The 27,255-nt window shown below is 34.7% G+C and overlaps 1 protein-coding gene across 2 annotated transcripts in view; it reads right to left on the reverse strand.

Annotated features, from left to right (window-relative positions):
• The window catches only part of PARD3B (par-3 family cell polarity regulator beta), an 893,411-nt gene that overhangs the window by 395,856 nt on the left and 470,300 nt on the right, over positions 1-27,255 (reverse strand). For both annotated transcript variants that reach the window (XM_036237191.1, XM_036237192.1), the window contains exons 5-10: positions 23,792-23,880; positions 15,773-15,859; positions 10,041-10,166; positions 7,494-7,852; positions 5,003-5,142; positions 3,763-3,891 (exon numbers count right to left, since the gene is read on the reverse strand). In XM_036237191.1, coding sequence (XP_036093084.1) covers positions 3,763-3,891; positions 5,003-5,142; positions 7,494-7,852; positions 10,041-10,166; positions 15,773-15,859; positions 23,792-23,880 — 930 coding nt within the window. The remainder of the gene's footprint in view (positions 1-3,762; positions 3,892-5,002; positions 5,143-7,493; positions 7,853-10,040; positions 10,167-15,772; positions 15,860-23,791; positions 23,881-27,255) is intronic.

The raw sequence follows: 27,255 nt of genomic DNA on the forward strand, positions 1-27,255 counted from the left end.
CTTCCTTCATCCTGCCAGATTTTCAATGGAAAGTCAAGTGTGTGCATCAATCACAATAAGAGAGAAGAGACCAAAGTGATACTGTCTTCAATTTTTTTTGAAAGGAAAGTACAAAGATGTATCACATAGCACACTGTTCTTCATTTTGCTTTTTAAAACAGTCCAGTACATGCCGCACTATGAAGTAATTCCCACTGAAATAGTCCCATGCACGCCAAGCACGACCTCTCTTTAAACTTCCTGTATGGCTCATGCTACTTAGCACTCGAGGCCAGCATTTAGGCTGAAAAGAGAATTCTATATCATACTTCTCCAAAACAAAGGTTCTGGGTTCACATTATTTAGGTGCTTCTAAGCCTCAAAGGCCCTTGCTTTGCTGTGGTTACAAAGAATATTCCACATACTTGGATAGTTAGAAGTCAAATATTTTTTAAAGAGTCAAGACTATTTGCCAGAGAATTTCTAAGAGAATAGATACTAACCATATGCCCTCCAAATTTTGTATAAAACTAAAAACAAGGAGAACAAATAATTTATTTGCACTCAATCTCATCATTGCACAATTAATTTAATATGCTCTCTGGTGGGTTCAGCCTATGATGTCACTTTCTGGGATAGAAATCAAATTTTGCTAAATTCTATTAAATGAAGCTGAAATAATGTATACAGGCTGTCCTGAATTATGGACTCGGTTGGTCATAAAAATTGTTTGCAATTTAGTATTTTGGATACTAGAATACATCTTTTTTTAAATCAACATTCTAAAAAGTGGTTAATCCTAGGCAAAACTGCATAAATTTATTTACCCCGTAATGAATCGAAAGTAATGTATTATGTTCAGAGCACTACAGAAGTGATAATGTACTAGAAGAAATAATTATAGCTAACACATATTGAAAGCTTACGGTTGGCTAGAAACTATGCTAAAAGCTTTACATGTATTATCTCTTTTAATCCTCACAATAATCTTATGGTACCGATGAGGAAACTGAGCCTCAGAATATTGTGACCCGGTCTAGATAACACAGTAAGTGGTGAACACAGAAGCTGAGTACAGGGAGTTGAACTCCAGAGATGACACAAAGTGTTCAGAAACCTAGGCCTCCAGTTCCTGCTCCTTGTGGGGCCATGGACAGGTTACTCAATCACAATCAACCTGTTTCCTCAACTGCAAAATCAGAGCTGGACTCACTGATTCTTTCAACTCCCTTTAGTTTGAAAATTCTATTCTAGTCGCTAAATTCTACATGTAATTGTCTTTGATTGAAAATGCACTCAGAGTTTCAAATTAGGATAAGGTCAACATCTGTTTCCCTCTTACCTGGGGGAGGAGGAGAACTTCTAGGAAGAAGGAATCAGCAATGGAGTTTGGAATTCTAGAGGACATATGGAGAAGGGTACACGGAACCTGTTAGATGGAGATCTAGAATCTCTAGAGGGTTTGAGTTCCCATTAGAGCTCTGTCATTAGGTTCTTTTGCATGTGTTGGAATGTTTCTCTTTGCATGCAAGGTTGTACACCTTCCAGGACCATAGTTCAACTGAATGCACAGTTAAAACATCTTTCCTTGTTCTATCCCTGAAACAAGCAATACATAATCCCACTGATGTTTGCTAAGAGTTTTTAGCTCCAGTAACCAAGGAAGTGGACAAGAAGTGAAAGGGCTTCCTGCTATATACACATGCTGCTCCCCTTTTTTTATTTGTTACTTTCCACTTCAACTCTGTAGAAAAGACTAAGGTGTTTGAATAAATAAAGAAGGTAGAATCTGAATTTTAGAAAAAAAAATCCAGACTCCAAGTTTCTGCAGCATTGCTCTTTAGGAAGAGTAGGGAGCTTCAGTGAGGGGATCAGATAGAAATTCAAGATTCTACCTTCAAAAATGCCTGGATATGGAGGAGTCAAGTAGAGGAAAGGAGGTGGGGAGCACAATCTTTACAGTTTATACCACTCATTCTTCTTCCCTTCCCTATTTCACCACAGATCTTCCCAGAGCATACAATAGGACAAAGGGAAAAACTGATAAGAGAAAAACTTATGGGAAAGAGAAGGAATAATTGAAACTCCATGCCACAGAAACATGGGGAAGAAGCGTTTGTTTGTTTGTTTGTTTGTTTTTTGGAAAATACTAATAAGTATTAATATGAGAGAGGTGATTCAGAAAAGCCGTATATTCAAATATGAGTATAAACATATACAGCAGAATATTAGGCTCAGAGTAGATATCTTAGAAGTTACCTAGCCTTATCACCTTACCAATGCAAGAAATTTTCTTAGAGCATCTTTGACAGATGGTAAGGCAGACTCTATTTCAATCATCTACATAACCCATTTCATTCTTGGACAGCTACAATAGTTAGAAAGTTCTTGGAACTTCCTACTATTTTGGTAGAAGTTCAGTAAGGACAGAAAATGAGTCTCTACTTTTGCATCTCCAGAACCTCTGATTTAGTGCACGGCAAAAACTCAGGAAATTATACTTTAGATTAATATACAACTACATTCATGGATATAAACGATCTGAAGAAACAGATTCTCTACTCTCTAATCCATATAACGATTCTTTACATATCTGCTAATAATTATCATGTGTCCTAAGCTTTTTAAGCTAATTATTCTCAATTTTCTCAACTAACTGTCACTGTTCTGGTGATCTGACTCTGGGAACTTATGTTATCTGTATGTGCCATTGTCATTTCTTATGTATATCCAAAGGAAATGAAAATTTAAAAAGGGGGCATTAAAAATCCTTTTATCACATCTATTCCTCTTTGTTATTAGCCATAAAAGTCCTTTGAATTTTCTATAGCCTTCTTAAATATTTCAACACTAAAATAAATAACATGTGTTCATGGTAAAAAAAAAAAATGAGAAAATGAAATGAAATTCTCTCACAATCCCAACTATCTAGGTACATTTCCTTTCAGTTCTTCTAAAAAAAATTTTTTTAAGTAATTTAATCATGCTGCATATATCATTTTATACCCCATTTTTACTTAAAAATATACAATCAACATTTTCTCATTTTATTATAAATTATTCACAGAGTCCATTTAAAGTATGTATATTTCATTAGAGAGCTATCAGTTATCTGACAAATACCTTGAGGTTGTATAACACTCAATATATCACTACAACAAATAAAACTTTAGAAAAAAATCAATGTAGATGAATTTTTTTATATATCTCTGACGATTGGTTTAGGACAGATTACTAGAAGTATAGTTAAAAGGTCGAAAAGAATATGTTTTTAATAAAACTTTTGAAATTCCCTTTCTCAAGACACCTTTTCCAGCACTCAAGACTAGGTTAAATTCCCTTATTACATGTTATTGTAGTACTCTGCAGTTCTCTTTTATAATCCTAATCACCATTTTGAATACTTGGTTGTCTTTTTATTTCCTTTGACTTCAAACTGCATTAACACAGGACTATGAACATCTTTGTTAATTGTGTTTCGCACAGGGCTTAGCACATAGCACATACTCAACGTGTATTTTATTTAGCTGAATATTGTCAAATTGTTTCCTTAAAAAGATATTTGAATTTGTATACCAGAAGCACTGTTTGTATATATCCAACTCACTGCATTAACATCCTTAAACTCTGATACTCCAAGTGTGGTAAAATACTCGTGGTATGATTCGATTTTTGTTATAAATTAAACACGTGGTTTAGAATTCATCTTTCAGCTATCATGAATTGACCGAGTATATTAAGTTCTGCACTAAAAATTCAATGAGACTGTTATCGGAACATTACCAGCTCTCGGGGTAGAAAAGTTCCTTCTTGGCGGGCGATGACCAGCGATGCTGTCTCTCCCTGCTTGGTGCTCCTCAGCATGGCCACGAGCTCTTCCTGAGTTCGTCCAGTGACGTCTCTGCCATTCACCTAATGAATGCAACCACATGTACAGCTATGATTACAACACTTGCCATCTCTTTCCGCCCTAGATGGTTTTTGAAAGTAAGCAGTGAATATGTGTCCCATGATCAATAAAGATCTGAAAAAATGAAAACAGAGCGCATGGGACCACACCACGATGTTTAAAGTACCAATATTATACTGACCATCATTATCATGGTGATGGATGGTCTCAGACAATTGCAAATTAATACAAGCAGTCTCTCCTAAGACATCGTTTTCTTATGAAGAGAAAACTAAATTGAAAGACACCAGAGAATGATTCCTCAAATAGGAAAAAAGTGGATTTAGAAGCTAAACTGGCACCATTTTCTGCCTAAGAAGCAGAAATGGATTACACGACAAATTCCTCTGGAAACAAGAGCCTATTGTTATAATTCTACGGTATTCTCCATGTTTAGAATATTATAGTCACCAAGGTACCATAAATTATTGGAAATTCTAATTTGGAGCTACATTAAATTATTTGGTACATCATCTTTCATGAGATGCATATAAAGCTATATAATATTGCTTTCTCGTCATGAGAAAGTTAAATGGAACCAGATAGTTTCGGTGAAGATAGTTTCTTGAAAGGTGAGTTGACATTATATGTTTAGCCAAGAAGATGATGCTATCAAACTAAAATAAATGAGGGGGGGCGGGGAGGGAGCTCTTGCTTTAAATAATTCCAAATACTTCTCCATAGGCACAGATCGACCTGAGACAAGTTAGCCCATTCTTGAGAGAAGTTTAAAGAAATTGTTACCAGGGCTTGGGTGTAACTTTAAAATTCTTAACCCTAATTAAATAAACTCTTTGAGTTGATCCAAATTCCCCCAGGACTCTATGAGGTAGAAGTGAAAACGAGAAGACAGGGAAAAGTTTTCAGTGTTACTTTTCCCCATACCACTGACCTTACTGGAGACTTACAGGGTTAGGCTGCTTTTAAGTAGTTTTATAATTGAAATCTTTAACTTGTCATTAAGTAACAATTTTTAATATATTATATTCAAAATACAAATCTTAATACATATGTTTATATACTTATTTAAACACCAATAAACATTTTATTGACGATATTAATTCCAATTCTTACCTCCAAAATCCTGTCCCCTGATTGTAGGCGGCCGTCTTTTATTGCTGCTCCCTTTGGTAAAATGTTTTTTACAAAAATGGGACCAGGACCATGTATGGAAGAGTCTCTGGTAACTACAGTGAAACCAAGTCCTTCAGGGCCTAGCAGAGAAGACCAGGAAAATGCACGGTCACCTTATGCAGGAATAACATTATATTCAGTCTTACAGTAATATCTACCTAATTAAGACTAATGTAGAATAAGTGAAATATTTACATTCCAGCAAATACTTTAAGTATGCTTCAGTTGTTCTGGTTTCAAATACAGATAATAATTCCTGACAGGCCATGATGGTATCAAAGTGAATTTAGGGACCAATGCAGATGTGTAACACTTTCGATTATTAAGGTCCTAGAAGAAATGCCACATGTGATCCATACACCCGGGAGACTGTTTTCTCAGTAAACCATAAGAGGCAAAAGGCCATCTGACATGAGTTTTGCCAGGCTTTCCATCAGCTAGCTAACCTGTGGCTCCCTTCTTTACTTGGGTCTCGATTCCTTGTATGCTGTATTCCATTGTCCCTTTACTCTCTCTTGCTGCTCCTGTCCCCTTCTCTTGCATCTCCAAGCTTTCTCTGTAATTATATATATATATTTTTCACTCTGTCTAAAGATATGCTCAATTTTTATGACCTGAAGAACCTTTACCTCTACCTTACTGCTTCTTCAATCTTCCATCACCAATGACCTCACATGACCCTATCAGTAAATCTTACTATTTTTGATCTTTCCTCTTCTCTAGTTTTGACACTTCATGCCAGTTATTTTTCTTGACGTTACCTCCCCATTCGGTTACCTTTATTTTCTGATTATTCTCCTATCTCTTGAATATCACACTATATCTGTCATTTTCTGTCTTTCTCCCACATTAACATAAATGTTCCCCCAAGGATCTGTCCTGGATCAATCTGTCCTCTAGACTCTGCGTTGGCCAACTCCTGGCTCCAAATACCATCTCCCTATGGATGACACCCAAATGTCATTGTTTGACCCTAATCTCTTCAGTGTAAGCTTCCTAGATATCATCATGAACATACTTTCACCAGCTTTCCAAACTTCACTATGAACCCCTTCTCCAATCCAGAGTCTGACCTTTCAAATATACTCATTTCTGATTTCTAGCAATGGCGTCTCCATTGTGCAAGCCACTCTGGCTGAAATCCTCAGCAATAACTGTAATTCCTCTCTCTCTTCCCTTTTCTATCCAGTCAGCTACTAAGGCATACATATTATATTTAGGCAGATGCAATGCACACTTTACTGATCCTTTGTTGATTAGTCTCTTCTTCAGTATATCTTTTGCTGTCAGATTAATCTTCCCAAAGTACAGCTGCAATATCATATATGTATTTTTTTATTTTCGCATTCAAGGCCCTCAAATAGATATTTAAGGTCACATTCTCTGTTTGACTCATCTGTCCTCAAAGCACTCAATTCCATGTCAATACATAGCTGGATAATGTGTATGAAAGTGATGCATTTATGTAAAAAGCCTAATTGCTAAGAACACTGGAGTATTTGTGCCTTCTATTCAATAAATGTTCTTCCCAGTAAAGAATTCTTATAGAAGGATGAAATTTTGACCAGAAGATCTTTCAGAATAACATCTATTAAAGGCATATGTTATTTGATTTTAATATATGTTAATAAGTATTCTAAAACTACCTTATGATCATTAAATTATCTTTTAATTCAGACAAGAATCTCTGAGATCTTGGTTTCTTTTGAGCTGAGTCTTGAAAATCATATAGTATTGCAGAAGGCTTGCAGTGGTGGAAGGGATTATCAGAAGTTACAAAATAAACAAAGGCACAGAAGTACATGGATGCTTGGATGTATATAATAATATTGCATAAATGCGCATGTACACACATGATCTAGTCCCACTGATCTGCACATGAAATGGATAGAAAAGTTGAAAAAGATGAAGAAAGAGAAGGTTGTAAGTACTTTCAGAATTATGTTTTAAAAAATTGTGTGCAATGTTAAATTAGTGAAATTACTAATTTTCACATATTTGCTTTCTGAGGAGTATATTTTTTGGTGGTCCAAAATGATCTTACAGAACCAGAAACAAAATGCTTTTTGAGCCTGTGTAAAGATGTTTCAAAAATTACTAATCTTTCTCAAAATCGGGACAACCGAATTTTAGCGCCTATTTAGTATGAAATTGTGATATGGTAGTGCCCTGTTTCTATCAAGTTTGCAATGATTTTTCCATTCCCCAACACGTCTTTATCAATTTTGTTTCAAATACGCTCCCCAGAAGAAAAGATAAAGAAAAGTATTACAATTTCAAGAAATTTAAGTTACCTAAGTATAAACTTACATCTATTCTTCGATACAATTAAATGAAGGGAGAATTAACAAAATTAGCCTTAATGCATTTCTCTTAACCAATTTAACATGTAACAACAATAGAATGCTATTAAGCATAATTTAATAATTACCTTTCTTAAGGTCAATCTTAATTTTCTTTGCATTTTTCTTGCTGCCGAAACCCATGAGAGGGGAGAGTGAGGGAGAGGATGGCTTTCTACCGAGTCTTGGCACCCGAGGGCTTTTGCTTTGTTGTAGGGAGGTTGATGCATCTTCTTCGGGGCTGCTTGTTCCTGTGAGATTTACCATCTTCATTCCTGATTTTCCATGGACAGAAGGTGGAGGCTTTGTTCTCAGAACACTGTCATTGTTACCAAAAATGTTCAGAGGCCCGATGACTGACTTTTCATACTGCTCACGGTTTTGAGGTGGAAGCACATGGAGGAGCACACTTGGAGCTTTCATTGCCTGACGGAAGACATCTTGAGCGCTTGAAAGAGAGTTAGTAACTTTGTAATGATACCGGTTTCTAGCAAGCCATCTTCCAAAGCTCCCCAGCATCATGGCAATAAGAGCCGCGTAGCAGCACAAGCTTACATAGGAGATACCATTGCTATCACTACCAACTTGACTTTGCTAACTAGTTATCGCTTATGTCCTGCACATTAGACGTCCCCACGTTAGACTATGTATGCATTATTCTTTCACTTAATCTTCTTAACTGTCATATTAGATTGGTATAATTAGCTCTCATTTTACAAAATAAAGAAATTGAGGCTCAGAGAGATTAAGTAACTTGCCCAGGGAACCGCAGCTTTTAAGTATTTCTCACCCTATCCAGAAGTGATGCTGAAGAAAATATAGAAGCAAGCTTTAATTCTAGATGGAAAACAATCATTTTGTATTATTGATCAGATTTTCATTTCCTTTTAGTATTTATTCTAAAGTATAGGTCTTCTTCAACACAGGTTGTGTTCCCAAAGTTCAATTTTGACATAAATATTTCTTCATAGGGACACTGGGTAGGTGTGTTGGCTGTACTGAATGTCACAGTGGATTGTTAATCTCACAAGCACCCTCCCGGTTAGTCTGGTTATTCTATTTATAGAGTACCTGCATTTTTTACTTTTTTTTGTCTCAGCACTTTGTGTTTTTCATCAAATTTCCTACTAATTTCCTCTCCTTCTTCCTCGTGCTTCATAATGTTTTATGACTAGGTTAAACAACTATCTTTCCCAGCCTTTCTTGCCAATGAGATGTAAGTGAAGAGAAAAGCTGGGGGACAGAAACTGTTTTGTTCTTTGGTTTCTCTTTCCTATTTCTTAAAACTCAGACATTATGAAGGGAACACCAGCAGCCATCTTGTGGCCATGACACGACTTAAAGGTCTTAGCCACACGATAGAGTGGTAAAGCAGAAAGATGGAAGGTGCCTGACAGGCTGATGATGGTTGAACTGCCATACCGACTCTGGACTGCTACCTCCATACTTTTGGTTCTTAAAAAAAACAAATTCTAATGTTGTTTAAGCTACTTTTATTTCAGGTCTCTGTTACTAGCAGCCACACGAAATAATAATGAATCATAATTCCAACTGCCATCTGAGCTTCCCCTCCCCTTACTGAAGTGCTTAATTGCCCACATTGTTAGTGGAGGAGGGAGGAGGCTTCACAGAGACAGCCCAAGTCCTCTGGTCAGTTCCTTGATTATGAGTCAGTTTCTGTTCCCTACTAACTCCATCCTGAATTTTTATGACCCCCGATTTCCATCTCTATAAAATAGAGATAATAATGTGTGCCTTGCACACTTATCAAGTCCTTATAAAAAGTATAGCAATATATAAAAATATCATCATTAATAATGATTATAATTTTATCTATTATTCATTATTTTCAGAAATAAACAATTAAGCTTTCATTTCCTTTGACACTTAAGCAGGCAGTGCCCACCGCCCTTTCACCCACAACTGCTGCCCCCCTCCCCGCCACACACTATATTGACAACTAATGGTCACAGAGAAGATATATTAGGTGTTGTTTTGGTCAGTAATGAGAAGTTGATGATCATTACTAAGGAGTATTCATACTTATTCTCTTGTTCTAGAGCCCCACTGAAATGCCAACATACATTTAAATAATATATGCAGACTACTACATAGTCTAATTCTTAGGTATACGAACCTATTCCCATGACATTTTTACACAGAAAGAAATGATTTCTTGTGAGAGAGTATTTTAATTTTTCCCCTTTGCTTCTGGTATTCAGTGAGACCTCACAGGCATCTCTCACAGATATTTAGTTTAAGAAAGACTGCTGACACCAAGTAAGTTAATTAATAAGCTGAACTAACAGTCTGTGAAAAGAGTCATTAAATACCAGTCTAACTGACCCATATCCCAAGAAAAACAAACCCATCTATTGATGCCCCAGAAAGACAACCAGGCAGGAAGGCTTGCTATATTCTGCAGTTCGCCACTCCTGGGGCTGTCAGGGACATGTGCAGGCCACCTTTGAGAGTGCTAAAACATAAGATGCATTTGAAAATGGATGTTTCGGGGTCATTCAAAGGTAACTGACAGAAATTCCACCTACAATTTTGATCATAATAAGCTCATTAATGATTATAGGTATTCTAGGGATCAATAAAGTAAATAAAACAGTAAAAAAAAAAAAACTTACTGAGCAAAGGTTTTGTCTACGAGGTCCACGTTGTTGATTTTTACTATACATTCATTTTCATGAAATAGTCCTTCCCGCTTGGACCTGCTATTTTCTTCAATGCCACGGATGAAGAGTCCTAGAATCCTAAATGCAAAATTTAGATCGAAATAGAATTACTGAATAACAATATGCTAATTATTTCTCCACTTGCAACTATTCAGAAATAAGTATTGATTTCTACTTATGAAAGAAATTATGCTTTATCTAACTGTTTGTTATTTAAATTCCTAATTTAAAAAAAGGGCAAAAACCATAACTCACTAAAAGGGGAAAATCCCTTCAAAACAGATATGCATAAACAGCAACCCGGAGAACATTAATCTACGCTCCCATTTCTAATGCTTGCAGTAAACTCAGAAAAGGCTAGTGCAGCTCAGTGGAGTTGAGGACATGAAGATTACTTGTTACAGTCACCTGGGATGCCCAAGAGACGGGCTGCAATAAGTAATCTGAGTTAATGCCCAGGGGACAACTTGCTGTTCCATAATGGGTGAGGATTAGGTATTCACTGTAAATTTTTTTTTTGGGGGGGAGGGGGCAGCCTTACTACCTATTCCAATAATTTGCATTTTAAGAAGCAAATATTTAAGCATGGATTTTACTATTCGGTTTAAAAGTAAGTTCGGTCCTATTTGTTAGTGTCACTGAATCAAGTATGTGTTGAGTATTTTCTATGAGCTCAGGATGGAGGAGTTGCTGGACAAGAACAACTGGTCAGTTCAGACAAGTAAAGTAGAAACTTTAAAACTGGACACACCAATAAGCCTGGATTCTTCAAAGAAAGATATGGAGGAGAAAGTGAGATTTAAATTGGAACAGAAGAATAAATAGGATTTGAATGAATAGGAGGAGAGAGAGGATCTAAAAGGAGGCAGGATGGGCTCTGTGGATTCGTGTAAAGATCAGTGTGGGGAGCTAACACTGGGTGGGGAAGCCAATGCCACCTAGCGGGACCTTTAACGCCAGCTAATGGATTAATCCAATGAGGCCGGAGTGGTGTGCCCACTACCCACTGCTTCTGAGCAAGGCAGTGACATGATAAAGGCAGGGCTTTGGGAAGAGTTGTCTGAAATTTTGACCAGGAAAAGTCTGGATTCAGAGAGCATACCTGGAGGCTCCTGGTGACTTGTAGTTATGGCTTAAAGTCAGGAGGGTAGGGAGTTGGGTAAAAAGGAAAGGAGAAAGAAAACTACAGCAATGAAAATAAGGAATTGAATTGTGTGTGTGCGTGCGTGCGTGCGTGTGTGTGTGTGTGACTCTGTTACATATCAATAGTATCTAAACTGAAAATGAAACGATATTAAACTTGTGCATATTTTAGTTATTTTTCATTTGAAGAATGTCCCTTCTCCTTGTGGCATGTCAGGGTCCTAGCTGTATCCCTGAGTAAGAAAAACAGTTATCCTCTCTAGGAGGAATTTGCTGGGTGTGGAGAAACTGCCACCTCCTCTTCCCCTGTCCGCTTGTTTTTCAAATTAGAGATTTGAAAAGCACTAAATTACTGGTTCCTTAAGAATAAAAATTGCTTTTTACTTATGTTACTTTTAACAGAGGCTTCGTGTGCTATTACATAGTCCCTTTGCATTAAATCTCTTATCTAAATAAAATATGAGCACATTTTATGCGTGAATAATAGGGTCAGCCACAGTCTCTAATAAAAGTGTAGGAGAAAACCATCTTCCTGTTTGGAGTAGCCACGGAGTGGAGCTTCTGCCTACAGGGCCGCAGTTTGCTTAGTGAGCTCATGTCATCTCAAGATGGCAAAAGGGAGGCACATGGGTGACATTTAGATATGTACTTTGAAAATGTTAAATGAATTCAGTATGCAGACACAGGAGACAGAACAGTAAATGGTCACACCACCCATTACAGGGAAGGCTCAGGGTCGCAGGTACCAGTGCGTGATGAGGCGTTATGCTTCATTTCCTAGTTCTGGTAAGTTAGTAAATTAATCATATTCTATGTGGAAAAGAAAAGGGGCCAAAGTTGCTATTTGATAAAGGATCCTAGATTCAAATTAATATTTTTAAGATACTAATCCTTCTTTAATCTTCTGATATAATATTAAAAATTGAACTATTTGATATGCAAAAAGAAAAAAAGAAATAGAACAAAGTAGTGTTTCTTTCCTAAATTAAGCAACTCTCTAATAGTTCACATTTTAGATTTTTGTTATGGTGGATTCACAATAACACGATCCATTAGGAGACTCACATGTGGTTATAAACTAGTTTATGTAAGCGATATTTTTTTAACAAGCATTCAAGTCTTCCTTTAATTTAATTCAGTACATCATCAGTCATGTAATGTTACTCCCTAGGATTTAATTTCACATTTTGGGAGATGAATTAATTCTTTCAGGCCACTGGGTTGCAATTTAGCTGGCATAATACAGCTGGAATATGCTTTGTGAACCTCACTGATCTAAATAATCTAACTTTCCATGAAAAATTTATTGACAGAATAAGCCCAACTGTAAAAGCCATGTGTCAGAGGTAATTTTGGTAAAATGTAAAACTGACTGATTTTATTAGTTTGGTCCCTGGCAAACCACTCTTGCTTTTTCTATTCCATAGAAGGAACAGATTCCCTCTACTTTGATTTCATCCAGACCAGTATGAGAAGGCTCAAAAAAGAATCTCTCATTATCCACTTTGCCCCACACCAAGAGGCTACAGTAGCTGTCTTATGTGAGACCAAGTCTCTTTGGATTTAAAGATAAATGCTATCAAGGGGTTATAAACCGAGACAAACCAGTTAATTTGCACTAATGAGCAGTGATAAAGGAGGCTAAAATCTACTGCCCCACAGAATGAGAGGGGTAACAACTGCTTCTTGGTCTTCTGATAATCAGTTAGGCATTCACCCACCTTCTCTCTTCTCCCTTACGTTCTTCCCACTGTATCACATGGCCTCGACCACTCTACTAGCTTAACGTTTTTACCTAAACATCTGCTTTTCTCCCATTGTGTGTCATTCTTCACCCATCCCTTCCCTCTTCTCTCTCATATTCAGCTGTCTTTACTATGGAACTGAAGTATACTATTTTTATTTACTGTAAAACGATTAGATGCCATAATTTTAGTTCTAAAACAAAACCACAGTGATTTTTTTTTTTAAATGAAATTAAGTTGTTATTTACTTGTAGGGGCTCATTGTTCGTATTTGTTTTGTTTTCACTGTGCAAGCCAATGGGCCTCTACACAAGCAGCATTTAGAACCCTGTGCTGTGATGTCTAATGAATCTATTGAGGCTTTATCTAATATAACAGCTACTATGTTGTGTTCAGGGTGTTCTAACCTGGATTAGGTTTCTAATTCAACAACAGGTGTGGCAGTATTTTTCTTAAAGAAAAAAAAAATGGAGACAAAGCCAATTACAGTAGTCCTAGTAAATAATTAAATGTAAATACTAATTTAAAATAATGACACAAACCAATAAGTGGACGGAAATTAAGAACTAAGCATACCTCTATGACCTTAACTCACCCTACCCCCACTCACACAGTGAAAACATATGGCATCATAAAACCAGACACTTGTCTGACACGCTCTACACGCAGTTGCATCTAGACACATGGGTTGAGTTAAGTGTGCTGTTTCAGCCTGTATTCATTACTTCTTAACTTTTATTGGCTCATGTCTCCACTTCCATATTATTTTTTATGTTTTTTAATTAAATTTCCTTTCTATAATACTAGTGGATAGGAAAAAAAAATTATACAACTATTTCACCAAGTTACTGAACAGTTGACCATGAACTTATAAAAGTTCATTGTTGAACTAAGCTTTTCTGTTTTAGCCAAAATAATAATACTGATAATTTACACATTCATATGGTGTGTGTTTTACAAGGAGCTTTCACATTTTTAATGTCATTTAATTCCCACAACCTTGATGTGAAATAGGTAGTCATAAGAGGTGAATTTAGGGGGCTTGTTCAAGGTTATAAAAAAGAGAACATTGAGATTTAAACTCAATTGTTCTGAATCCAAGTCCAACACTTTTTCTACTATTCTACAAGACTTATGGTAGACATCAGAAGTAGGAAGGAGAAGGGAGGAAATCAATAAATTCTAGTGTGTTTCTCTCATTTGAAGTGGAAAGGTGATTTCTGGTCCATAAGGTCGTCTTGTTTTCCAAACTATTGAAAATGAAGTATGGTGACTGTCACATTGTATATTTCTTCATGCTTTGGAAATTGGGGTGATCTTGTGTTCTATTCCAGCTTCATTAAGCCAAAGGCCTGCTAATTTAACCTCTCTGGTAATTCACAAAGCTCTATCAGTTCACTTCTGCCAAAAACCATTATATGTTTCAGGACAACTGAGTAAACACTCTCCTCATCTATCAAAAACAACATCAGTTGTCCTGTGCCATCACCCATAACATTTATAAATACACTTATTAACACATACAGGAAATGAGACAATAAGAGCCACTAGCTTTTCAGTTAATTTCTTTTTAAGGAACATTCATTCCAGCAACAGCTTGGCATCAGATGTTATTTGCAAAAAAAAAGGTGATGACTTTGCAATTACAGGTAGCAGATGGCTACCTGCTGAAAATGATGCCAACCAAAATATCATGACTAAATCTGCTCTTCCCGCTATATGGCAGACTGAATTGAATAAATATTCAGAACCAGTAAATTAATACTATATAGCCTTTGGGAATTTTTTTTTTTTTAGAAAGAGCAATGGAGTGAGAGCAAGTTGAGAGATTTGGGTTTCATATGACCATGAGAAAATCAACGGACTTTTCTGGTCTTTGATCTCCTAAGCTAAAATAAGGTGTAGTGCCTTTTCGATGATGCATTTAAGAAAACAAATTTAGCAAACTAATTAAAATCAGGTCATCTGAGTGAGGAACTGATTTTCTTTGAAGTCTCTGAAAGTCCTTGTCAATATCGATTCAATCCTAACAGCAGTCACCTTACTTGAAAAGTGACATAATATCTAATACTAATTTTGTAGGATTTTTATAATAGTGTTACTATTAACTCTCAGGCACACACTTTAATTTTCATCAGTATCCAGTTAGGTAGACATAAATTTCAATAAATGTTGACACAATCTAAATTACCATTTGCCAGTATAAAGTTAGGAATATAATGTCTATGACATATCAAAAGGATGTGGTAAATTATTTTTAATTGACATTTTATTTTAGAAAAAATAAATAGCATGATGCCATTTTGCTACTGTAGCTAAAAATCATCAAAATGAATATAATTTTTGATATAGCTACTTACGTTATATTATTTACTAATATATGTCTGAGGACTATCAGGAAGTATCAACTTGGAATTACTATATTCACTGGGTGAATAATGTTCGTTAAAACATTAAAAAATTCAGTTGCAATATTCATCTAACAATATGTTAAAATCTTTCCTAAGATTCTGTTTACTATGTATTACTGATAAGAATACTTTTAAAAAGTACTTCATAATTAATTGTAAATGTAGAAACTATGATTGATTTTTTTTCTTTTCCTTTGCATCCTAGAAGTAAATGATTTTATTTTATCTCTAACACATAAGTGGCCAACAGAAGTATTACCTTGAGGTGTCCACCTGAATAACAAAGATACGCACTTAATCCTCTTCTGAAAAATGTCTTGGAAAATGAACTACAGTCAATTTTTTTTCATTAGAATGAGCTTCTGATGTAAGAAAAACATCTTACCTTCCACTCAGAGATGAAAAGAAGGGCACTACATGTATTCCCAAGGGGCCTCCTTCCCCAGAAATCTCCACTGTTCTTGTCATATCACTGGGGCAGAAAAAAATAAGAGCACAGATGAGTCTTTGCTAAAAAAACAGATGAGGCACATTAAAAAATAAACGTTAGGATTATATCAACTGCTGTAAATTTAACAACAGAGATGATATCAAAGGAGTACATGATTTGCTGATACGTTCAGAAGATCCAGGAAATAAAATGTTTCAAAGACTATTTGATTTCTTATTTTTTTCCCGTAGAAGAGGAAGAAATGGAAATGACTACCTACAAAAACAACTTCCTACTTAACTTAATCTACATAAATCAACATATTTAAAAGGATATACACAAGAATAAAACTTTTTCCCATTGAGACACACTTGAAAATTAGTGTACAGATGATAAAATACATGAAACTAAGCACATCTATGCTTAATCATAAAGTAGGCCTTTTCCCTCAAAATAGAGGAAAAATAAAGTATGTATTTATTAGGAAAATCACAGAATTACATTTTACAACAACTGTGAAACCACAGTTGGTAACATACGCGAGCATGTTCAAAGCATTATAAAATCAAAATTTAAAGTTGCTTTTCAATAAAGCATCGGTTGCATTCAATGGAACAATTCCAAATTTTCATCCCTTGTATTTTTTTTTTTTTTTTTGAGGTAGAAAAATAAGTTGCGAAGCCTGGAGAAAATGTATTACAAAAAGAAATGGAAAGCCTGACCTGTCTAACCTACTCCAGATTAAGGAAAGGATGAGCTAGAAACATTAATGGACACTGTGTATGACTGAAATATACAAGACATTGGGAGCTTTTGAGTAATAAACAGTAGAACTAACACATTTTTATAAAGATGAAAAATAATAACTGTGAACAATTATCGGCTCCTTTAATCCCAGGGAGAGAAAAATAAAATTGCCAGAGGAAAAATGATAAAGTTGAAGCAAACATCCCTGTTATGAAAATTGCAAGTAGGTCTCTATTGTTTCCTATTTACATTAAAATGACCTGAAACTAGATGTCAAATTAAGAGCTACAGCTGCTACAAATGCTTTTCTGCTACAAATTGAAAATGGTGAAATTTGGCTTCTTGCTGGAAAGTTGAGAACAGCATTAAGAAAGCAAAATGCCTGATGAAATCACTCTGCATGAAGTATTCTCTAAATTACCAGTAATCTAAAATAAATACATTAAATATATTCTCATCAGCAGATTAGGCTTATTTTTAATGTTTTCATTGCAAACCTGTTATCATTAAGAACTGCGAAAAGGAGCATGTCAGTTTCCAACATTTGTGGAATGGGATGAAATTTCAAATCTGATAATAAATTTCAAATGAGTTTTGCTCAGATATTGCTGATATATTTAAAACTTGTTCAGTCAAGCAGGTTGTATCAGGTGACTGAAATAAAAGTTAGAAAGAAAATATCTTAGAGTGAAAATATCATGGGATAAAGTAGATTCTTTTCCATACTTTCTGTATGAGAACATAGATATTATATGAATATATGTAAATGAAATACTATATATATATATGTATACATTGTAAGTCTTGAATATAAAATGTTTGGTGGGCAGAGAATGTTATATAGCTTTAAACGGGCTACGAAGCAATCTTTTTTACATAATAATAGATTTATAATGCATTTGAAGGTATTTGAGGAAGACTAAATCCAAAACATTCATAATCTAGAGTTACGGTACTGTTTCAAAAGCTTTTAAAAACAGAGACTAAAATCTTGTTAATCACTGAAACTTTATTATTTCTACCTTTATAGTTCTGCATTTAGATCATAACACTTCTCTTTCCTAATTAATGTATTAAGTATCCACATGCTGATAGCACTCACATGTATTACAAGAGACTTTTGGAATATAAGTGTTTAGCCTAGTATAGACTTTAAGATTTTAGCTAAAGAATTTTTAGGATGGCTTTAGGGATTCTCATATTTTTTTATTTTGCAAATATTTTCCTACCCCACTCAAAACCTCTTGTGTAAAACATAATGTGTTATATGTATCAAACTGATAGCTACTCTTTTATCAATCCTATATTTTTATATTCACTTAACCTCATAATCTATTAAAGTAATCTTGTTTCAAAATACTAAAGCTTTTTGGGGGGTGTGTATTTTTAAGGTTTATTCCTATTTTATAAGATTTCCTTTTTCAAATTTCAGAATAACTTTTATGAGACAGCATAATTCTTTGACTAGAAGGATATCTGTCAACTGTTAAATTTTATCATGAAAATATTATCCCATAAAAGAACATAAAAGACTTTCAATTTTGTTGATTGCAATATGAAGACACTTATAGAGAATTAAATCTATTTAATATAGACAAACATTATAAGTCTTATATAGACCATGTTTCACCATGCTCTTTTAAAATTGCTATCCATTATTTGTTTCAAAATAGAAAGAAAAGCCTTTTAAAAGAGGAATCCACAGAGACTAGTCCATATATTTTTATTTATTTGAAATGTAAAAAGAATCTCAGTGCTATAAATACTTGATGGAGCTCAGTAGAAATCTCTGTACAAACACTGTTCATGGAAGACAAACAGAGCAAGTAGGGCTCACAAAATTTCTCATAAAGTGAGATTTTACTATGATATGAAAATATGTTATTAATGGTATTTGTTTAGGTAAACTACAGAATAGAATTCAGAGACCAGTGAGCAGGATATGTGCATATTTATTTGGAAGTGGCCAAGAGTGAAAAAGCAGAAAATGAGGTAAAAAAAAATATATTCTAACAGTAGAAAGATAAAAGGACTGGCAGTTACTTGCAAAAAAAAAAAAAAAAGAGAGAGAGAGAAAGAGAGACAAAAATTGAACAGTGGGATAAAGGAAAATATTTCAGTTATAAATAAAGAAAAGTTGGAAGATTTCACTAAGGTCAAAATACCTAACTTTACACCTAACTTTTCTATGACTACTAAAATAAAAGCAGATAGTCATAAAGCATACGTCCAACAGTATTAAGCAAGATAAACATTTTAAGATCCAACTGACAAAATTGATTAGAATCAGCTGTAATGATCTAAGAGTTTAGGACAAAACAATGGATGAAGGTACAGAATTAGTGGTTTAAAAAAATCAGGCATGAATAGCTACTCTGTGGAGAACTAGACAGAGAGTAAGTACTTCGTTTGTTTCCACCCAGCAGACACGGAGCCTGAGGGAGAGATTACAACAGGAGATGCAGATGTTTGTGTACCTAATGTCTTCACAGAAGGCAAGTACACAGCATTTTTAATATTACAATTATTCAACTCAGTGATAGGCCACAGGTTTAGAGTAGAGAGGAGACAAGACTGAGGGTGAGGAGGGGGAATACTTTGCTTCAGAGGGAAATCATGATTTACTTATGAAATTAGACAGAAAGTATATCCTGGTGACGACTTTGAGTCGGGTATTTGAGTATATCATTTAAACTAAAACCAAATGTATCAGTTTCCTTGTCTGTACAATGAGAAAAGTATGATAAATCCCTATTAGAGTTGTTGGTTTTAAAGAAAACAATGTAGAACATAATACATGTATGTCATAATTACAGTATTTGGTATATATGAGGCCTTCATTATCAGCTATTAGTAGGATTATCAGAACTTTCTGAGGTAACTACTGACAGTGAGAGAGAAGATGAAGGGCTGAAATAAATGGATAGCAGGTATTAGTTGCTGTTCTTTAGGAACTGATGCACAGGTCTGACATATATGATGGTGTGAGAGATTAACGTCCAAGAGGAATTTGCCTATGAGGCCGAAATCTGCTTGATGGTGAAATGTTTTGTTGATGTGATAAACTTAGTAGACAACCTAAGAATTTGTTGTTGATAGGGTGAGGTTCATTTAATTTACTTGAATTCAACAAATATTGTATAGTTCCAATGGGGAAGTTCTGCAAGGAAGAAACAAAGGGCAATGTTTGGGGAGTTCACAATCTAGGGGAACAGGTAATAAAAAATAGTACAAAGTAACAGAATAGAAGTAGTAATAATAGTATGCTCTCAATGAAAGTAAGCTACTATTTGAGAGGCAGTTTGCTAATTGTGTTCTGGGTATTATAACATGTACTTACATCGAATGTATAAATTCTTACATCACTTCCATTTTATGGATAACTAAATTGATGCTTAGAGAGGGTAAATAATTTGTCCAACATCACACCATTCATATAAGGTAGAGTCAGGACTCAAACAGGAATTTATTACATTCCAGAGCAGTTATTTTAAACCACTTTGACATGTGTTTCAAAGCAGAGGGTCTTTCGGATGAGTTTAGAGGAAGAGGGTGCAGGGAAGGGAAGCTAAAATCAAAAAAAAATTTTCTGTAGGAGGATGCATTTGAGATGGGACTGAGAAAGGCACATGGATCTTCAATCAAAAATGGTAGGCAAGGGGGCAGAGAGAGCATGAATACAAGAGAAAACAGTCTGCACTGAGATTGCGAACCAGAATAATGTGGGCACACAGACTGGCTGTAGGAGACGAACAGAGGGGAATACGGGCAGGAGAAAGGGAGAGAGAGGGTAAAGAAGAGGGGAGAGTCGAGGAATTGAGTAATTGATTGATTGAAGTGGTTAGGAAATAATGTTGAACCATTAGTCTGAGATCAAATCTAAGATCGATATGTCAAATTCTATGCTAAAAAATTCACACTTAATTTCGTAGAAAACCGTGTCATGAAAGATTTTAGGACTACGGAGCAGTGTGATAAATGTTGTGGTTTAGAAATATATACCCGGTAGTGATGTGTGGGATCAATTAGAAAATTGAAAGACAAGGGAGAGATTGGTATTTGAGACAGGAATTAGTAAAATATTGCGATAATCTGACAGGCACTAGGGCTTGAGTAATGATCATAGGAACGCAGCATGAAAACATGGGGAAAATTCAAGATATTTTGAGATAGGCTCTGCCAATAATTTGTCAAATGAATGGTGGATATCAGAGGCAAAGGAGAAAATGGGATAAAATGTTAATGCAGTTCTAAGTCTGAAAAAGGTAAGCCTGAAAAAGGTGAATTTGGGGAAGTGTCAAGAAATAGGGTGAGGTCAGAAATGAGGTAGAAGTTAGGGATCAGGTGAAGGTCTTTTGCAGTTATCACTTGCTATTTAAAGAGAAGCTTAAAGTATAATTTAATATTAAAAAAAAACAATGGAAACCTCTTGCTTCATTGTCATCTTAAGATCAAAGTAAATTGAGTGATATTTCATCAGAGATCCACATTGTAAGACTATTAGGAGAATGACTCCCCCCTTTTTTTTCCTGTAAATAAAGTTGTTTGTGTAAACAATGGGCAAGCAGTTAATAGTTATATTTATGATTTATGGAGCAATTTGTTTTATCCATTTCAGTCATTCACTCAACAAATATGTTTCAAGACCTGCATTAGATGTCAGGAAGCCCTTGGCAGATCCACAGTCTTATTTGGAAGACTGACAAATAGTTATAATAAACTGTAATATGTGTGATAATGATAATTGCAATAGCAGTTAATGTTTATCCAGCCTTTCATTTAGCATTGTTCTAAATGAAATTGCCTGTAATATACCTCATTTGATCTTCATTATAATTTATGTGATCATGATACCCATTTTCCATATTAAAAAAAAAAAAAAGATTTTAAAGAGGTTAAATAATTTGTCCATGGTTATGTAGGTTATATACGTTCAAACTAAGGACTTAACCAAATTTGAAGGTTTTGAAACTAAGGAATGGTTTGATAAGTGTTGTGGTTTAGAAAATGCATCAGTTTATTTATCTATAAAATGAAAGTAATGTAAATATTAATACATTTCACATGAATACATGTTATAATGCCCGGAATGCAATGAGTAATACCTCTCAAATAATAGCTTACATTTTATCCTGTCATGATGTGTGGGATCAATTAGAATAGGGAGCGATTTATATTCAAGAGAAGATTTAGCAGATTATTACAATGGTCCAGATGAGAGTTAACAAAGGCTTTAGCAATGACTACGAGAATTAAAACATAAGAACGAGTTCAGGGCATATGGAGATGGATTTTACAAATAAAATACTTAGCTTCTATGCCACCTGCACGAAAGTAAGCTCTCACGTCCTATGCTTGGGCCAAACTCTGTGGGATATTGGACTATTCTTTCCTTCCGACTATGTATCTCAGCTGTAAGTGGCTCTATAATTTCTGTTTAGTTGTTTCTTCATCATCTCATACCAGCTAGAAACAAGGTCCTCTTCTAAAATTGTAATCTCCAAGCTTTCCCTTGCTAGCTATGCATTCCATGCTGTTAAAATCCTTCCCATTCTCCTTAACCCTAGAAGTGCTGGGAGTCTGTACTCACTCTACTTTCTGAACTTGGCCTCAAACGGATTTCAGCTAATTTCTCCTATACTGGTTCTGACATTAAATTTTTTAGCTCCCGTTATATACCATGAAATAAAACGCCAATGAAAGTGCACAAAATAGATAACATTGGAGTCAAAAGATTTGGAGACAGGAATGATGGATATAGACTGGGTCTCTAGAAGTTACTTAATTGCTCTGAATTTAGCAATTCCTTATCCTACTAAATGTGATAATAAAACTCATGTGAAAAGGCTGTTTGGATAATCAAATTATATATATATATATATACATACACACACACACACACACACACACATATATTTAATTAAAAATATCATTTTAAAAAATTTCTACACTCCATTTTTTTCAATTCCTTGCACTCAGAGAAAATTTAGCTAATTTGTTTATGTAGCCATAAACCAAACACTTGTTCATTCTATAAGCGCTATCTACATAACATTTAGAAAACTTTTCAAAACGCTAGCATTAAAAAGATGAAATTAAAGTCAAATAGAATAAGAGTATTACATTCATTATGCCTACATCCAAAAACAGTCTTATCAAGCTTCTAAAAAGACAGTGCCTTGGAGATTTTCTGTATCAAATTTTTAATACTATGCAGCTCATTAATCAAAGAAACAATCTATATAAAGAGTAACTATGCCATACAGCTATAAATTACGAACTTGAGGAAAATCCACACAGTGTGTAAAGCACCATGATAAAGAAAGATCACGAATATTTCTTAAAGCTAATTCTATGTTAAATGTTTGGCATCTATTAGTAACCGTGCTAAATTAAAGGAATATGCTGACTAAATAAGTGCTAAAGCCAACAGTCTATTATATATGGAATTACTTTCTTTATGTAAAATTTGAAGCAACTTAGAAAAATGATAATGTGATGATAATAATAATAACATAGATGATATAATAATAATAGTGTTAGCAACAGCAGCAAATATTCACAGGAACTGTGCTTTACATATGTTAGCTCATTTAATCTTCAAAACAATCCTCTGAAAAAAGTTTTAATATTATTTCCGTTTACAGACCAAAAATGAAGGCAAAGAGAGATGAGCAACTTGCCTAAGCACTAGAACTAGCAAGCAGCTGGGCTGAGATTCAAACCCAAGCCGCACTGAGGGCAGAACTGGAAATTGGTGCAGAGCAAAAGAAGTACTGGTAAACATGAGAACAACTGACTTCATGTGACGAGTTACTTATATTAAAAGCATGAAAACCCTGGTTGATAGGCTGGATACATTATATATACTTATAGTGAAATATCGCAAGATTATTAAAACACAATGCAAAGCAATATTCAAAGAGCTAATGTCAATGTGAAACACTCAACCACAATAAACTCTGAAATGTCACTTTTAAAGCAATTTTGAAATCCAGGCTGCAGAGCTGGAAGTATTGAGGCACACTTGTATATGTGTTTGTCAGGAAGTTCTCATGCCATATTAAAAAAAAGAGAGAGAGAGAGAGAGAAAAGAGTAAGCAATTTTAGAATTGGGACAGGTTTCACTCCATTATTCTACTTATCTTGATCTTCTCTATAAAATAAAAACAACTACTAAAGAAATAAACATTGAATTGAAATAAAATATTCACATAAGGAGAATACCTCAGTGCATCCTTGGCTCTCAGTGATGTCAGTGCTTCTGTCTGTACACCATTCATAACTTCTCCCTCTTCTAAGTTCTGTGTGGAATCCTGTAGTGAAACAAACCCATAAGCATGGGGATGTTATGCATATAGAACTGAAAATTTGAATAGAATGTCTCAACGTGAGAGAGTAAATGGTTTTACTCTGGATATATAAAGCATGCTATAATTTCGCCGGAGACTGGAAACAGGTGTTAATCTTTTCAGAGCTTTCAATGCTCTTTTCTCTCTCGTTGGTTTCTGAAATACTCAAATGGGTCATTTACACAAAGTAATATGTTAAGAGCTTTGGAATACCTCATTTAGCTTCCTGCTACTCAACCGTAAGCTTTTGGGACTGTTTTCAATCAGCAAGGAAAAGGGGTACCAAAGGGAAGGTGGCATTGACAGGCAGTGATGTATTAGCTTTAATGTACTGTACTTCTTTGCACCCCCAGTGACACTAAAAATATAAAGAAAGCAAAATACATGAAAAAAACGTTGCCTGGCATGGTCATTTCTGTCAATAATATAATGGGAATTTGTAAAAAAAAAAAAAAAAATCTGGAGTTCTTAGTTTGTTATGAGACTTTGATTCTGAGGATGACCTTCAACATACAGAAACTAAAATTAACCATTTAATTTCTAATATGGTAAACACTCTTCTACTACAGAGAAGTAAGAGGGTCAGAGAGGTCCTTCACTCCAGGACGGTAGCAAAGTTGAGTTGGATGTTACGCAGAGGAGAGTATGGATCTAGAAAGCACACCTGATATAGATTCCCATTTATGCAAGACATAGTTCTCTGTTAGGCTTTGGAACTGTACTTTAATAAAGTAATTCTTTGGCTGCACTACTCTACACACATACATATATCTGTATATATATTTATACAAATACATATACATATTTTATTTTATTATTATTTTTTTACATATACATTTATATATTTGTTTTCTCCTCTCCACAGAGATAAAAAAAAAGGGAAGAAAATCTATAAGGTTAAAGAATACTTTTTAGTTTAAGGCACCAAATCTTAAAAGATGAATGTCTTTGAAAGCTTTTGAACATTCATATTATCATAAAGGGCTAAACGCATGCTTAGAGAAAAGAGACAAGGTTGGGCAGGTTACAAAAATACTCAGGAAGATAACTTAATGAAATATTTGCACTTGTGCCTAGTACACGTGTCAGAACATCTGATGACCATATTTATGTCAAAATCATTAACTTTCTTATCTGCCTCTTACACAAGAGGGAGCTCTGTGAAGGGTGAGAGTATGTATAGTCCTCTATATATTAAGCACATAATACACAGTTTCACTTAAGGATTAGACATGAGTGATGTCATACCAGCTTTCCAATGCTTTTTAATAAAGTATCCAAAAATTGAATGGATTGAAAGAGTAAACATTATCTCTGTTTCTGGGCGGCTTGTCTGGGCAGCTTGTCTGGGCAGCTCTGGGTGGACTCTCATGGGGCAGCAGTCATGTCCGCAGGGCTGCAGCTGCAATCATCGAAAGGCCCGAATGGGGCTTTAAGCCTACTCATTTTTCTTTAAAAAGCCTTATTTAGATATAATTCACATAACATTAAATTCACCCTTTTAAAAATCACACTTCAGTCATTTCAGCTTATTCACTGAGTTTTCTAACCATTACCATTAATTTTAGAACAATTTTAAAGCCCCCAAAAGAAATCCCATATCTATTAGGCATTACTCCCCATACTGCCTGCACCATGCCCCACCAGCCCCTGACAATCAATCTGCTTTTTACCTCTAAGGATTTGCCTAATATGAACATTTCATAGAAACAGAATCAAAAGATATGTGGTTTCTATCATGCAGTATAATGTTTTCAAGGGTCAACTATGTTGCAGCATGTTTTAGCATTTCATGTAATTTTATGGTCAAATATTCCATTGTACAGATACAGTTTGTTTACCCATTCATCACTTTATGGGCATTTGCTTGCACTTTTGTTCATTATGAATAATGTTGTTTTGAACATTTGAAATAATGGTCAATTATGAAATAACATTGCTAAGAAAAGGAAGTTCTTGTGTAGACATATGTTTTCAATTCTCTTGGGTATATACCTAGCAGTGGAATTGTTGGGTCATATGGTAGCTCTGTGTTTTAACATTTTAAGAAACTGCTACACTATTTCCAAAGTGTCTGCACAATTTTATATTCCCATCAGTAATACATGAGGGTTACAAATTCTCTTCGTCCTTGCCAACACTTATTTTCCTTTTTTTTTCCTAAATAATTTTAGCCATTCCTTTGGGTGTGAAGTGGTTTTTGATTTGCATTTTCCTTATGATTAATGATTTGCATTTGCCTACTGATTAATAATTTTGAGCATCCTTTCACATGATTATTGAACATTTATGTATCTTTAAAGAAATGTCTAATTATTTGACTTATTATTGTGTTGTAAGAGTTCTTTAAATACTCCATACACAAACTCCTTATTCTATGTATGATTTATTTGCAAATATTTTCTCCTATTCTGTGGGCTGTTTTTTTCAGTTTCTTGATATCTCCTTTAAAGCATAAAAGTTTTTAATTTTAATAAAGTTCAACTTACCTATTTTTTTGTTGTTGTTTATGTTTTGGTGTACCTAAGAAAAATTGTCACAAAGATTTACTCCTATATTTTCTTCTAAGAGTTTTACAGTGTTAGCTCTTTCATTTAGGTGTAGTTCTATTTTGAGTTAATTGTTTTATATGGTGTGAAGTAGAGGTCCAATTCGTAACTAGAGTGTGAATATCCAGTCGTGCTAGCACTATTTGTTGAAACGACTACTCTTTCCCAATTCAGTTGTCTTGATATCCTTACCAAAACTCAATTGTACAAAAATGTAAGGGTTTATTTCTGGACTCTCAGTGCTATTTCATTGACCTATATGTGTAGCCCTAAACCAGTATTACACAGTCTCGATTATTGTAGCTGTGTACTAAATATTGAAATCAGGAAGTCCGAGTTCTCCAAATTTGTTCTTTTTCATGTTTTGGTTACTCTGGGCCCCTTGTATTTCCTTATGAATTTTATAATCAGCACATCGATTTCCGTAAAAAAAAAAAAAAAAAAAAGCTGGGTTTTTGATAAGGATCACAATGACTGTAGATCAATTTAAATTTTTACCATTGAATCGTTAATAATAGCAGTTAATTGAAATATTCTTTTTTGGATTTACAATTATGTGTAGATATATATTCTCAGAATGACTAAGAAAAATTTGGGATATTTGCTATAAAGTTTTAACTATTTTTGCCTCTGCTCCCTACTCCAAGTAGAACTTTCCTCCCTTTTTGAACCCTTGCCATGTAAGAAAAATACTACATTTTCTGGTTTGAATCAACATTCTGCAAGGTTAAAAGAACTTTTTTTCTAGGCTTAGTTAGATGGTAAATAAAGATTCTATTTATGTCAACAA

Source organism: Rousettus aegyptiacus, unplaced genomic scaffold (assembly GCF_014176215.1).
Source record: "Rousettus aegyptiacus isolate mRouAeg1 unplaced genomic scaffold, mRouAeg1.p scaffold_m13_p_2, whole genome shotgun sequence".
NCBI classification, from domain to species: Eukaryota; Metazoa; Chordata; class Mammalia; order Chiroptera; family Pteropodidae; genus Rousettus; species Rousettus aegyptiacus.